This window comes from Spea bombifrons, chromosome 1 (assembly GCF_027358695.1).
Source record: "Spea bombifrons isolate aSpeBom1 chromosome 1, aSpeBom1.2.pri, whole genome shotgun sequence".
Classification (NCBI taxonomy): Eukaryota; Metazoa; Chordata; class Amphibia; order Anura; family Pelobatidae; genus Spea; species Spea bombifrons.
In genome coordinates, this window is record NC_071087.1 from 143642040 (window position 1) to 143658386 (window position 16347).

The following is a 16347-nucleotide window of genomic DNA, read 5'->3' on the forward strand; positions in this document are numbered from 1 at the left end:
AGATCCAAAGGCCATCAAAGAGTTAAGTTCTTGCAATTCCAGAATCTTCAATATATTGTTTTTCAGAATATTTCTAAATATACCTTCCATTATTATAAGGAGACCATGCAGTTAAATGAAACTCTTTAAATGTCTTTACTTACAGACTGTAGGGAATAGAGCTTTTCTTTTTTGTGTGTGTTTTCATTAAAAGACTAATTTAGTTACCAATCCAGCGGAATACTTTCCTTTGAAATGTTTTGCTAAATACATTTGTATACTAAAATAGATAATTGTGTCAAAAAATATTTTCACAGGATCTCTTCAGTGCTGCAAATTTAACCCCCAGATAATTTACCGGCCTACAAAACAGGGGTCATTAAAAGTTTTATTTTATATATTTATGTATATTGCCTTTTGGAGAAGCAATATTGGAATGGTGCAAGATTCTATTGCCCTGCAGTCACAATAGGAACAGCTGTGACTTCCGTTCTGGTTAATGCCATTGCCAACGCTATACAGAAAAACATTCAATCAATCAGGCCTCCCACATGTAAATACAACTACAAGCATTTAGCATGCAGATAGCACAGGACAATAAATAGACAGAACCAGGAATGTAAGACGGCCAAAGTCATATAAATAGGTAAATGAAATGGAAATGGTCTCTATTGAATAAGACATTGTATTTTTCACAGTTTCTTGATTGGCTAAATTACAAGAGTGGTTTCCACAATGGTGATGTTAAGAACGAGCAGATTAACACTTTAGGTGCCAAGAGAACAGCAAAGCATTCCCTCTGTACCCAAAGGGTTATGAAACACGCTGAGGCGTTGCCAGTTTCTGCAGGCTTATTTCAAGCTATAAGGCGCTGGAACTTTACGCAACACGACATGTAAGCTGCTTGTAACCTCAGATGGTAATGACATGGATTCAGGTAACAAGCATTACCAGATGGACACCAAGTATTTTTTTCTTAACTTGCTTCAGAAACAAATATCCCGCTTATCACGGAGAGCCACACAATGCTTAGGCTTCTGATGCCATAAGGGTTAATACTGATATTTAGAACATAGTTCACGTTCTAACTCCCTACTGAGCACAGAGGCTTGAGTTTTTGCGTCCAACAGATGAGTGGCTCGGCTAGGAACTGGTTAAAAGTACAAGGTCGTGGGCAAAAGCTTTCAAAGCCAAGGAAGTCTTTCCGTTTTCATCTAAGCACTGGCCTTGAATCTTCCCAGCTGAGGTCCTGTGTCTGCAGGAGACAGAAAGGAAACAAAAAAAGGTTACTTTATGTTCAAGATAATAAAGACAGATGTGCATTTCTGCCTGAACAAAGCCTACTTGCAGCAAATGGCATGTATCAAAGCTACCATTGAAGCATCACAAAATGACAGCACAATTGCATTACAAAATCTTAATTGAGATTAGCTACGTCCCATCTGTTTAGTTTTTACCCCCCCCCCCAATTTTCCTGAACACATTCAACTAGTAAACGGTTAATGTTTTTTTGAACTGTTTATGGCAATCACACTGAACGAACTCAGCCATGTAACCTTTCACTTATTTAAAGAGAATGTAAAAGATGAAGGGCATTTGAGGAAATGGATAATATCCAAGTACTAAAGCTAAAAAAAAAATGGCGATTGTATCATACGTAAATGGCCTGTACATTTTCAATCAGAAAAAAAAAAGGTTTGGAGAAAAGGGACTTTAATTAATGGGCATCTCCATGGAGAAATTGGAACTTTTTTGCCAATCATCAAAAACAAAAGTTTGCAATTTATTTAATGCTATGGCATTTGGACACCAATACTGTATTGTAACATTGTCCACATGTTCCTGCGCAAAGGGGATCTGGCTGGGCCAGTGCAAATCTTACAGAAAGAGTAGTACAGAAAGGAAATAGCCTTCCAGCAAAGGCTGAAATATCAAGGAAACCACACTCATATCAGAAAGTCACTATCATTCGAAGTTTATTACATCATAGCAGAAACTGGCTTAGGAGCCTAATATTCTCGTAAACCTGTTTTGCAAGTGTTTTCTTCCAGCTACAGTGTGACTGCAGAGTAATGGTTGTGATAAAATAATTACCTCTGAAGAACAGTATGTCTGGAATCCCTGTCATGTAAAAGCTTCCAGAGGGCAATATGCAGATTGTCTCCTTCTTTATGTAACTTGTGTTATATGCTGCACTGTATGTTAACCCTTTAAGTGACTGTCGGCATACACAAACTAAAATGACAAAAACGGGGCCTGAAGAGTCAGGGATTTTATAAAATTGTGTTTGGCATAACTGCTTCCACTGGAATATTTAACAGAAATCTACTAAATACACTTTTTGTTTGATGTATTTAAATCCATTTAATGGTGGTGATGTAGCTAATGCCAGACTATATAGTCTGTAATACTTCAGGTTTCCTTTTGTGCTTAAAAATGTACATACCCAACATGCCAATACCACTTTTGCAATTAACCCATTTAAATAATATCGGCTACATTACACAGACATGAGTGCCCCCCACCTTCCATTATCATAGGCGTACAGAGGCCCTTTATCAGTATCCATCACTCCTGTGTTCCTATGCTACGTTATGTTTGATAATCGTAATAAGAATTATATAAAAAGTGGTAGAAAGAATCGTTCCCCCACCCTCTGGCACACAAATGGTTAAAACGTGAACTAATATTAAGATGGGGGGAAAAATATTTTGTTTCACATAAAACAGGGAAGGGTCAGCAAGAGAATATTAAGTCATGGAGCAGACAGTTTAATAATAGCCAAGAAGAGACTGGAAAATGAGTAAGAGACGTAATCCCTGAGGGGAAACTCCGCTAACTGTTAGCAATTCCACGGGAATGAGGAAGCGGTCTTTGTTTTATTTACACTCTACAAAGTATCGGAAGCAAGTGTGACCGGTGTATGTTCTCAGCATACCTTTGGTAAAAGTTGTTTGCTGAAGTAACAGACAACTAGAACACCAGACATTAACTGTACTGGAAACCTCGATTTGTTCAACTACATCTTCTGGTACCCCAAACACCATAATAATTTTAATTACAGATATTATCGGATTTGTATGTGGATTACGGGCATGGTCAGCACTTCATATACATTGCTAGCCATTATCGGAACAGCATTTGAAGCTCAATAACTGCTACAGTGTAACTTGCTTTAGAGCTATGGTCATATTGTCCATGACACGTAATATAAAAAATGTTTTGTGTTCATTCACTAGAGGTGAGTTTCAGAAGAGCTGCTGTTTCTAGTTACTGACTATGTATTACTGTCCAACTCATTGATGGAATTGTGCATTATACAGGGCAGCTTAAACTTTCTTGCAGTAGAAATAGGCTGTTGTACTACAGGTGGTCAGCTAAAATAGCAGCATCCTGATAATTCACCTGTACGCTCCTGCTTTTGTGAATACAACCCATCCTACTGACGATAAAACAATTTGTTGGCTAAACAAAACAGAATTTAGGATACAGTGCCTTGTTAACTGTAATGCAGTTTGACATACTGGAGCATATAAGATTACTTGGATTGTTCCCTTACCATGCTTTAAGAAGGCAGATGCTTCCATGTGCTGACAAATGCTGTGGGGATTAGTGAATAAGGTACGGTAGTTATGCTGTTCCATACATCCAGGGTTGGGTCATAACAGTCCAATGTTTTGCATCTCTGGATCCCAAAATAGCCACCAACAACAAACAGTTTATTGCCAGATGCAACAGCGTGACAGCTCATTCGTTTGGCCGTCACATCTCCAGCCTTAGTCCACTGATAAGTTTCACTGTTAAATTTATATGCTGAACAGGCTGAGAACTCAGTATCTCCACCCATAATAAAAATTTGGGTTCCTAGAACAGCTGCTGCAGTGTAGCGCCACGGCTGCGGGCAAGTGGCTGGTACTGACCATCGGTTCTCTGAAGGATCGTAACACTGAACTTTGGGTAATTTATCGTGGCTAACACTAGTACCCCCAAAAGCAAACAATTTAAGTTTTGCACTGACCACTGCTGCATTGCTCACACCTTCACGTAGAGGAGCAACCATAGTCCATTTATTGGTAGCTGGATCATACTGTTCAACTTGTTTCAATGACACAGAAGGAGAGGCGGGAAGGCAGCCAGTGGCTGCTGTGTGTCCACCTACAACATACAAACAGTGCTTCAATTCAGCAGAGCCGTGACCAAATCGCGCAACAAGCATAGGAGCAGCCTTTGACCACTCCTCGTGGAGTGTATCATAGACCCAAACATCCTTAGAAACTCCATTCTCCGAGCCTCGGCCACCAGTGATGTAGACTTTACAGCCAATTGCACAAGCGCTGAATTCTTTGCGAGGACTTGGGATATCTGCTTTGGGGATGATCTCTTTTGCTTTTTGGTCTACAAGGTATAGCTTGTCACACATAAAAGTCTGCCCACCAAGGAGAAACAGTGCATGTCCAGTTTTACGCGGCTTAGCGCACAAGCTGGTGACTACTCCATCATTTTGCAATATTTTTAACTTGCATCGGATGGCTTCTTCTACCAACTCTTTGCTTTTTTTCTGTTTAATAATAAGCTCTTCCATGGCCACATTTTCCATGAGATAAATGGCAGGAAGCAGAGCCAATCGTACAGTTTGCAGCAATTCAGATAAGTAACAATGTCGCTTATTTAGGTCGTAGTTAATCCAGTTCATTGCAGACTCATAGACCATTCTCTCATCTTCTGTTTCCAGCTCTTCATTAGACAACAGTTGTATTACTAGTTCTTTAGGGAGCTGGAGAAAGTCTTCTGTTTTGCAGATGGTCTGGAAGTTGGCCAGACACATTCTCCAAGACAGTTCATACAGTTTAGTGCACTGGTGGGCATCCGAAAGTAGCAGCATGCCCAAACAGTTGGATGGGTGAAGGTTCTTCTCTAAAAACTCAGCACATGCATCTCTGATGTCCTGAAACTCTAACATATCCCCAGCTTCTAGAAGGGACTCTGCATTTTCTTCATTAATGATGACTCTTGAAGAATAGGCATAATCCAAGAGCAGTTCTAGTACTTCTGGGTGGATAGCACTGTGAAAGTTCACCTCATTGGCTTGACTTTCCTTAAGGCCACCACTAAACATGGCTTCAAAGTAGCGGCTGCAAGCTGCAAGGACGGCCCGGTGGCAAGGGAAAGATCTGTTTCCCGCCAGCAGTAGGACATCTGTGAAGAGACATTGCTGTCGTAGTAGGTTAAGGTGGGTAAGGACACTGTCAGCATATGAAGACTTGTGAAACAGGTATATGTTCATAGAGCCAGAGCTGGCTCTAGACTTCCGGTTTTCATGTAAACTGACGGACATTTTCTTCACTCCTGTAATGAAATACAACATGTTTTTGATTATTTGTTCAAATTGATCAGATAGAAATTGCTAAATTAAAGAAATTGCTAAATGAAAAACTCTATAAGAAAGCATTTGCAAAATATGAATTTCTTTTATACGAAAACATTCTATTACATGTGTAATGCAAAAAAACTAAGAACGGCAATGCTGGGTTTAGTACTGCATATATAACAGGGGTAAGCTATTCCTACTACAGTTCCTATGGAGAGAACAATACAAAGCAAAAGGGTTTACCAAAAAACTGCTATAAGTTAATTTAAGTATGATAATTTCACCAGGTACATCAATGTTTGTGAATATTACAAAATGTTCTTTCAGCTAGGCAAGCCCTATGCAATAATTTCCTTAAAAACAAACCCTGGTGGCATGTATATTTCTTAATGTTGTGAATGTGTAAGATTTTTCACACGCATTATCGTATTTCTCAACATCTATGTAGTCTAGAAAAACCAGTTCCTCTGGCTTCTCGAAAGAGAAAATGCAGGTCTCGCAGATCACACCTATTGCTGAATGTCAGAATTTCATCTGAGCCATTTATACACGTGTCCAAATGCAAAATTATACTTGATATGAGTTTAGAGTATTATCTGCACAGAACACCTTTCAGGTTAATGGGATGAAAAGAGAGACCGCTAATATCTCAATAAAAGGTTAGTGGTTCTATATGTCTTGTTTTATAGACGATACATTTAAAATCAGAATTATGCTCGGTAAGGCTTTGTTCATGACCAAGTCTCGAGAACGTTATGGTCACCCAACACATTCCCAGGTCCCGTTTGGAAACTGCTTAATGGTACGAAAGGGTTCTTGGCTCGGCTGTATTTATAACTGAACTCAATCGACAGGAGGGGCTGCGTTGGAAGCTTGTTAACAGAACCTTGCCCAAAGAAATAAAAAGGAAAACTCTTTAATACTGTTCCTATAGAAAATGTATCCATACAGCAGTTCTCCATTGCGGGTAGAGATGTGATATTTTGGTAAGATTCCCAAACAGTGTTTCCTTCCTAGTTCCCCTTCTTTCAGGATGGGCTTAGAAACTCACTAAGCCTGTCTCCTGGTGGGAAACACTGTGTGTGTTCTTGGTTTCCCAAAGCTTCCTCCCCATCGACTGAACCCCGGCAGGGGCACACTAGCCTGCTGAAGTGGCTAACGTATCATCAAATCAAAGGGACGAAAATGTTCCATTAACACTGAAATCACTCCTTGCCCCAGAGTTATATTCCCAAAATGCATTTAGACAATCACTTTTCCTAGACAATTCTACATAAGCCAGGTTCATGCGATAGGACGATGTGCAAAGATAAAAAAGCAGCACTACAGCAGACTCATCAATACGGGTTACACTGTTTAAATTGCTTTTAAAAACACAAAGATCTATGTTAAAGGGAAAAAGTCAAGAGTACGCTCAAGAAACACAAGTGGTCATGTCCTTACAAATAACACAATCAGCTGCTTTAGCCGCCCAGCAATGTGACAGGAGAGGACCTTAAATACTCCCATGGAAAGAATTTAAAGGGTATGTTTGAGCTTTCTTATCTGCGTGAATTAACCCTACATGTGACCTGTGTACAAGACCGCTCGCCCCACTGGGCTCTAATGCACAAGTTACTTTTTTGGCATTTATATAAGGTCATATTATTAACCATATGCAATCAAAATAATTAATAAATACAGAAAATGTCTGAACAATAAATCTAAAGCAGACAAAAAAAGAATATTTTACTTTTACAGAAAGATAAGAGTTTATCTTTCTGTAAATGAGTTTACGTCTGCAGAGATCAAGCTCAACATACAAAATCTATCAGAAAAAAAGTCAATTACCCCTATTATGGGAAGATGATCTAATAACCCAGTTTCAAAGGGACTGCTGAAAACCAAGCACTCCTAATAAAGGATTACGGGATTGGGTTCCTTCCCACTATTTGACTGAAAGACGAGTACTTTCAAGAACAGTTACGGTATAAAGAAACATAACTGTATATAGTGATTTCTCCACTGATAGCGACAACAAAAGGTTCAGATAAAACGGCGATGCCTTAAGAGGGGCACATGTTATAAATGATATTCTTTGCACTATTGCATGTGTTTATTCTCCGGTGATGAGCGAGCAGAATTATTACAAATAATCAGCACCCTATAAGCAGTGTGTGTGTGATTGTACCAGTGAGTAAGCGCTCACCTAACGTATGTAAAAACACACCACACAATTACACAATGTTAAAAAACATTCAGTCTTTCGACTTGATGAGCAAATAGAGGGAGTCTAACAGCCATCATCTTTAGACAAGTCAGTAGGATGATGATGATGACAAAAGTTGGCAGCAATAGAGCACCATAACAAACCTGTCAGTGCCTTGGTGCAAAAACGTGCAAGATCCATTCAGGATATGGGTAATAAAGACATCAATCAGTAACAGACCTACATCAATCACGCCTCTGATCCTACTGTGTATGATCAGTCCAAGAAACTTCAGACTTCACTCAATCTGATGATAACTGTCAGGGTTCATTAGGGACCAGAGGATCACCAATATGTTACTGAAAACCTGCAATATTGACAGCACCAAATTTGCTTTGGGATTTATATCTAAAGAGCAATTATCTGGCAAAGCGGTGCAGTCACCATGGCAACCAATGAAATAGCCTGACAGCGCTTCTATTTACTCGTTATACATAATCCCATTTATAGTAAGAGAGAGGATAGGGAGCCTTTATCCGTCCAGGATTCTGGATGTTCCTACAATCATTTATCCAGCTTCCCGGGAACCGACTTTGCTATCTTGTAACAAAGCAGGGCAGCTGAACAAGCAGCACGTGTAAGGAGCGAGGGGGATTGGAAGCCGGAGTCCATGAAATTACTAACCAGAATGGGGACGTTTCCTGATTACCGGTAAATAGCTACAGCTCCATTACTTGGTGACCGGCTGCCCCAGCCAGCGCTAAGGAGACACGTTCTCAAGAAAAAAAAAACATAGTTCTTTTTCTGTAGATCCATATAATTGGGGTGTCACTTATTATTATTAGCATGCCATTTAATGTGTAACAATTGTTTCTCTATATTGTACTTTTGACGTTTATACAATATTTTCAGCAATGATAACAAAAAGTAGAATAACAAAGATGCAAACACATGTATCAAAAACACACAATAATGCGCAATATATAACTGGGGTATTAACATTTTGTGCATTTTTTTACCGCTTATGCTTATTTGGCTCAACACATGATTAGATACGGAAGGTAAATGCAGAGTTAATATTGCACAACATTCCAGCGGCTTGATCAAGTATTTGGAGACACACGGCACGCGTGAGCTCGAGTGCGGACTTCATGTCGATATTGGATACACGTCAACCTTTTCTGATCACTGTCCCTTTAACATGACTTCTTAAAGAGGTAAAACCCATTGCCCACCGCCCCGGGGTGCTGGAAGTCGGGGATCTCTGCACTTATTACTCAATCCCCATTCATTCAAACTCAGCATGCTGTTCCAGGATATCTCATGTGCACACAATACCTCCATAAAGAGCTCACTTAGAGTGCAAGCTCCATGGGGCAGAGACCTCATGTCCTATTGCACCCCAACCAAAAAGGTCTATAGGTTATGTCACTGTTTACATGACAGCACTTACTGTACCTGCCCTTTACTGTGCACTGTAAAGCGCCGAGTACATCTATTAGTACATATCCATTCCTAACAGCATGCTTCCTGCAAGACTAACATACAATCATGTATTAGCGATCATGCACAAGGCACTCACCCGCAACTCACTGGGTATCATGACAGTGTGCTCGGCTCCCACAGCTTTGGTCACTGTCGCGTCCTGTACATAGAATGCAGCAACTTGTTGCAGTTCGTCCTGCTCGGTGCGGAGCCGCTCGGTCTGCGCTGTGAGGGGGGGGCAGCGGCCAATAATCCCGGGGTAGCGTTCAGTTTCCCCTCAGCCGTCCTGGAGGGCACATGGGTTTAGCTGGGGGGAGGAGGAAGTGGCTCGGGGTGGGACAGAAGCCTGTGCTGAGGGCGCCCTGCTCGGTGTCTGACCGCCTGTGGCTTACTGCTGCCTCAATTCATTCACTCGGAGGTGTTAGAGGCATGAGGAGGAGCAGCCGTGAGAAGGCTGTCTGTCTGTCTGTGTACACACATCCCAGCACAGGGGAGGGGGAGGGGACATGCAAACAGCACACAAAGTGTTACTGCACGAGTGGGGGTGGAAAAACACTAGTGAGAAGAGCAGGCTTGGGATAATGCCCTTCTTAGAAACTCCAGCGTTTGCGCAGCTGATTTGCCTAATTATTAAACATGGACAGGCTTAAGCCTCAACTGTGCTAGGTTTGCATTTCAAAATAATAATAAAAACAAAACAGCATCTTGTTATACCGAACAAATGTTTATTTTGATACAAACATGGTTAATATCAGTAAACACATATCAGGGTTAATAATATATGTTGGATTTGGGGTGCTGGGTAACCTGCGTGTATCATGTTGCAGATAATTCTAAATCATTCTATATAATCCGTATGTGAAGCGCTCATCAGCACTATATCTTTTGAAGAATATCTGCAGTCTGCGTATCTTATGGTTTTTGCCCATTGCGATATTATTCCAGCGATATTTTACCAAGCTAGGTGTGTATAGAGACAGGTGTCAATCATTTTCATATCCGCTGTTTACAGGGAAGATTATTGGCTTCAGACTATGTTCAAGCGTTTAGGATAAAAGGCAGTCGACGACCATACGCTTTACATTGGATTGTAAATAAATGGTGTTATATCACAGCATTGTGGAATATGATATTATATCAACCAATAAATAAAATCAGTAATGTAATCCAAGTGCAGCTATGGGTTTTTATGGAAAAGCTGCGTAAAACCACTTTGATAACACTGCTGCAAGCAATTATATATATATATATATATATATATATATATATATATATATATGTATAAATATATATACACTATATAGATATAAATCTATAATTCATTGCATAATAACACCAGAGGGTTATACATCGCAAGTGAAATGTTATCAAAAATACTGGCGAGAGAAAGAGGGAGAACAGCATCAAAAAGCACTAATACTTTTTTTGCAGTCAATAAAGCCTCTTATTTTTTTCAGAGTATAATTTACCTTTAATGTATATTGCCCATAGACTCACTTAGTACTGCAGTCTGCAATTGCCATCTATTGATTCACCAGTTAAACATACTGAGAGTACTCGGTTTTCTTTGCAATTACTCCCTGCTGGCTTAATGTAAAGAGACATACATTTGTCATTACATTTTCCACATTGCAGAAAATAGCTTATTAAAAATATCACTCCCGCAGTTTTGCTTCTGTAAATCCAAATTATTACGTGATGTACTGTTTTTTATGTGCTGTGTCCTCGATGTACAGCGCTGTGGAATATGATGGCTCTATATAAATAACATTAATAATGATAACAACTGATGTCTGCAAATACAGTAATTTAAGAGGAAATGTAAATCAACATAAACTTAAGCCAAGGCTATTCACAGTAAGTAGACAAAAATCACTTTTGTTTCCACCAATACAAAGTAACAAATTGTATGTTCTGAGCAATAATAATTAACAACATGTGAAGTCTATTGGTATAACACATGGGTGGTAGGCAAACAATTATTTGGTGCTTTTGACATCCCACCAACAGCAGTTGACTGCCCTCTAGTGGCACTAGGATGTATATTATCAAATCTACACACTCCAAACCAAAAAATGTATTTACATATTCTGCAATAATGTTTACATGAAAACATAACCACTTTACTTTAGGAATTACTAGCGGTTTATTGTATCTTTCCCTCTCCATACAGTCAGTTATTTAATGTTTTGAGCTGTTTGGTATACAACAGAGGTTGCCCTAAAAGGCCATACCTCCCAAGTGTCCCTCTTTAGGGCCCCAAATGTTCCCTAGGAGAAAGGTGTCCCCTCTTTGTTGATATGAAATGTCGGGAGACCTTGTGCCGGAGAAGGAGCAGAGCTGCAGGATAGAAGATGGGGACATGGAAGCGGACAGCGGAGAAGACATTGAGTGTGAGAACAACAAAATTCTGAGTTCTTTGCTTTATTTTCACTTGTTTTGTTGGGGGTCCTGCCTCGTTTTTGAACATTCGTACGAATTGACAAAATCAGCTAATTTTGTAAAAATTGAAATTTCTATGAATCCGAATAAACAAGTCTAGTGCCAGTGAAGGTGAATAAATAGTAAAGCTATTGTATTACTTAAAAATAGAAACTACTTAGAAACTAATTACTAAATGCAGTTATTTGCATAATGTCACGTTAGATAGAATTTTGCTATAGGAATCCAAGTGTGCTGCAAGAAGACCGATTTCAGCCGAACAATACCTTTATCAAGTAGAATACCACATCGCATCACACTCTGGACAGCTCTGTGCAAAGCGCACACTAGCATTTTTAAACCGGACTATATAAAAACCTCATACAGCATCCATGTGGACAAATGTGCAGATAATGACAGTGTTCAGTTTAAACACTTCAAAATTTGGCCATTAACTACAGCTAGCCAAACAGTATTCACAAATACTTTGTGACTGCTTTTTAATATAAGGAAATATTTAATTAATGTAGCATTTGCTGAATATGTGTGATATAGAGCTGTATACACGACACTAATCTCCCAAAAACAAAACTTGGTGTCCTCCTTGCAACCTAATGAATGTCTTCCTACACTATTCCCAACTAATTTTACTCAAGAATCAACAAGGTGGAAACGTATAAGGGAGTTACAAGCTTAAATGATATGTTGGGTTCAGAATCATTGTAATATGTACTGTGTTTCTTTCCTATAGCAAAACCCAATCTTTATAGGGGATATGCTATTATTTTCCCCCTCCATTTTCAGGCCTCTTAGTCCTGTGTTTAACTAAATTGTGAGATTATAGCGGACAAATAAATGCCCAGAACCCTTTAGTAAAGGTCCTGGATGGATCCTGTACTGGGCCAGGATGGGGCCACTTTCAGGCTTTATTCTAAGGGAAAATTAACTGGGGGGACACTTAAAAGCATTGTCCAGGAACCCCCACAGTATCTTAGTGTTACAGATGACAGGGCTGACCACCAAGTTGGACACCCTTCAAGACAGCCTTAAACAAACCTTAGTCATTTTAAATTCTTTAACCATTTGTGCAACCTCTAGAGGGAATCACTTTTAGGTCTCTACCCCTAATAAAAAATAAAATAAAAAAACAACTTTTTTGAAGTTATGTCGCATATATTTTTAAGAATAATTGAGCTTCCCAAGATGAAAAAAAATACATCATTTGTTGATGACAATTTGTGGGTTAATAGTTTGGCACCTATCTGTTTTACATTCTGACAGTGGAGCCAGAGGGTAGGCAAGGGAAAGGAGAATGCTATGATAAATATGAGTTATGTAACCGGAAAATATTTATTAAGAAACAAAGAGACCTGACTGACAGCTTTCTCTAAGAGGTATTTACCCAAGGCTATTTGGCATTCGCTCTGTTATTTAATGGTAGATGCTTAACATTTTTGTAAAAAGTTCAGTCAACTATAAAACGACAATCCACATAATTAATGGCAAATCATAAAGACGCTGCAGTGTTTTAATATTGCTTCATATAGCATTATGTGCGATAAAAACACATGATGTATTTCATATCAGTCTGCAGAGCGGACAGTACTTTTTACATACGGTTTGTTCAGCAACGGAATGCCAGTATAGTAAATTAGGAGCTTTAGTACATAGGAGCTGGTCTTCTCAGGTTCTCAAATGTACTACAGATCCTGAGGATGGGTGTCTGTGATCTGTCAAAGAGGGCAGATTCAGAGAAAAACACGTCCATGATAGTATACTACCAAGTCCTTCTTTGGGACCAAAGAGGACTTTGATCGACACAACGGAACTCAGAATGTTTCCCGAGTGCTTCATAGTGCTCTACAGACCTAAAATATGCACAATAATATGTATAGAAATAGCAAGAAATGCTTGTATATTCAATTATGTAAATAAATACATTATTCCTCTTCTTGTTACATAAATGAAAAGTTTTGATAACGCTTGGCTTGCTGCCATACCTCTAACCATCTGGAAATCTGGGAAGTATAGGTTAGGGGTATATTAAGAATTCCATTTGATGAGATGGTATGTTTTCCTTTGACCCTTTGCTTGCTATGGCAAAAAGGATGGCCCAAAATCACTTGTTATACATAAATGGACAATATCAGCCGTTCTCTGATGACCTGTTCATTAATAGGACTCTACAAAGAACAAGCGGTCATCTTTTCAGACTTGATGGAAGGGATTTTCATGTAAAGTAGCAAAAACAGTAAGAACAAATGCAGTGCTATCAAATTTCATAGATGCCTTTAAATATGGACTTGGTAACTTCTTAGAAAAGAAGAAAATAGAGGTGTATAACTGGTTATCAGGACAGGATTAGTTATAGATTGTTGATCCATAGAGAAATCAGATTGCCATTTTTGCAGTAAAGAAGAATGGGTTTCCCCATTTTGAGGCCCAATTGGAAATCATTTCAATGTGGGTTTATTTTCTGTATCAACAGCAAGATTGAACTTGATGGACGTCTGTCTTTTTCAACCTAAATTACAATGTTACATAACCTTCATTAAATGTCACGTCAAGCAGTGGAAACATAGGATGTCACCAATGGCTGTTTTTTTAAACATTGAGTTTATTCACTAAAGGGAATGTTGGGAGGTTGTGGTTTTAACTCCCTCACTTCATTCATTATGAATATCCAGCACCAGCCGGTTTCTCCATCTCGAAGGTCTGAGTTCAATGCGTGGAGGCTTTGATGGAATCTCACTCACTTAACTGTATTATGGAGGACAAGCCAAGTTCTGCAGCAGAAGCTCACTGGTGTTGGCTCTTCATAATGTATAGGGAAGTGAAAGAGCTGAAACTACAAATCTCCCTCTAGTGAATAAACCCCATATTGACTTTGGACAACTGCTAGTTGCTTGAACCTCATACTCAATTAACCATTGTTTGTTCTCAAGACCATGACTGCTGAAGGTTTTGACCACCTATCTTGCCACAACATGGGGATCCAAAAAAGTAAGTTTACATTTGATATTTTTGTTTTGCTTTTACATTTACCTGTTTATTTCTGAAAATCATGTTGGCATGATGCTGGCATGAAGAAACGCTTTTCTGATTCTATGTATCTACATCCTATAATAATATACTAGCTCTCTACAAGGTATCAAAATGCTTTTTTTTATTAATATAAATATATAGAGCAGTGACTGGCTTATGATGTCACATTGATAAGAACTAAATTTGTTACTGACATAAAGTATAATATAGTAGAATGGTATAATAATAAGTTTACAATTTACCTTTACACTTGCAATTTTCTGCAACTCAGCAGCCAAAAGGAAGATTTTCCATGTGAATTTCCTTTTTAATTGTTGCCTTACGAGACTTGCAGTGTATAAGTACCAAGTACCAAGATGCCAAATGGTTGTATGGATTTCTACATTTCTGGATGCTTCTGATATGCTGAGGTCCTAAGGCACTTCTAGGTTGAAAAAAGTGCTTTATATGTAAATCAAATAAGAATGATGAGAGTTTACAGATATCGCTGGCGAGACTTCTCTCTCTTTAATTAACCGAGGACACAACTGTACTGACAAGGATATAAGTAAATACTGCTTCTAGTGGTCAAGCAACCCAAATAGTAAATCTGCATTCACTAACACCAGAGTCTCCAGTTACAAGGTTCCTTTTTAAGCAGAAAAGGAATGAACAAAGTGGGTGTTTTAGCCAACTTGGCTCAAGTTTGCACTCCTTCACTCTTGACTAGCCAGGCTTGAGCATATTCTGGCTTGCCTATCGATAACTAGAAACAGATCATTAAATTAATTATGTAATACAACAGAACCTGTGGGTTTTCAGGGATCAAAAACATTCAAATATAGCATCAAGATGATTTAATCACTTCCAACAATCAAAATATAGATCCAAAGCAATCTAGACATGGAATCCAAAAAACAGCAAATAAAACCCAAACTTTATTGCCCTTTCTATCATAAAACTATCATATATGCTCTCAGCATCCCAGTCCAGAACTACATTTGGGATGGTTCTCATGGGATGTTTAGAGTTTATAAAATAGTTTGCATGGTAATACCTTAAAAGAACTGTACACATACGCTGTACACATAAAAGAGACATCCCCTACTAGGATATTACTATACGTCAATAACAGAATAGCTCCACTGTGTTTTCGCTGAGCATTTCCACCAATAGTGACACCAAATGTGTTGATTGTAACAGCTATGAGATTTTCACACTTTAATCATCTGAAACACTTCTACTGCTAGCTAAAGTGGCAATCTCACACGAAAAACAAACTTTTCACAAGCCATTTAAAGCTCATAAAATTTAAAGGGGAACTCCAACCAATATTTCCTTTGTAGTATGAGCTTAAATGCAAGTTTTCAAAAGTATTGTGCTGTTTATTTTTTGAAACATTTCTAATTTTTGCATAAAATAAGTTTCCGATAGCTGCATATTAGCTATTTACAACATTTCAAAACAATGCTCCAGTTGCCATGACATCATAAGAAGAACAACCAGTTGCAAGAAAATGTATTTTAAAAAATGTCCACATAATATAAAAACAAACACTGTATCTTCCCAAAAACCCTGGTGTAAAAAGCGTTAAAGTACCAGCATCTGAAATACTCTGGGATGTCTAGGTTTCAAAAATATATGGTTTGATGGGGTAAATTCAATTGTCCAGCTTCAAAGATATATCAAATAGGATACGGGCTCAGGATGACTAAATGTCAAAATTGAAAAATCTGCCCCTCCCAAATGGAGCATTTTAGCCCCCAAACAACCTGACAGCACCATTTATTTGACATCACTGTACTGTAAAGGTAGTTTGTATGTGTGTATTCTGACAGTTAACTAATAACTGTTACTGTTTTGGGCATAAAGGATATAAAAT

The 16347-nt window shown here is 38.6% G+C and overlaps 1 protein-coding gene across 2 annotated transcripts; it reads right to left on the bottom strand.

Annotated features, from left to right (window-relative positions):
* Positions 1-677: 677 nt before the first annotated feature.
* Positions 678-9396, bottom strand: ENC1 (ectodermal-neural cortex 1). Of its 2 annotated transcripts, none has more exons than XM_053447946.1 (3): positions 9129-9396; positions 3539-5325; positions 678-1234 (listed from the first exon to the last, which is right to left on the bottom strand). In XM_053447946.1, the coding sequence occupies exons 1-2, from the start codon at positions 9136-9138 to the stop codon at positions 3545-3547; spliced, it is 1791 nt and encodes a 596-aa protein (XP_053303921.1). In that variant the 5' UTR covers positions 9139-9396; the 3' UTR covers positions 678-1234; positions 3539-3544. The 2 variants fall into 2 exon arrangements, with proteins under 2 accessions (XP_053303921.1, XP_053303922.1); XM_053447947.1 differs by having other exon boundaries at positions 9118-9396.
* Positions 9397-16347: the final 6951 nt, after the last annotated feature.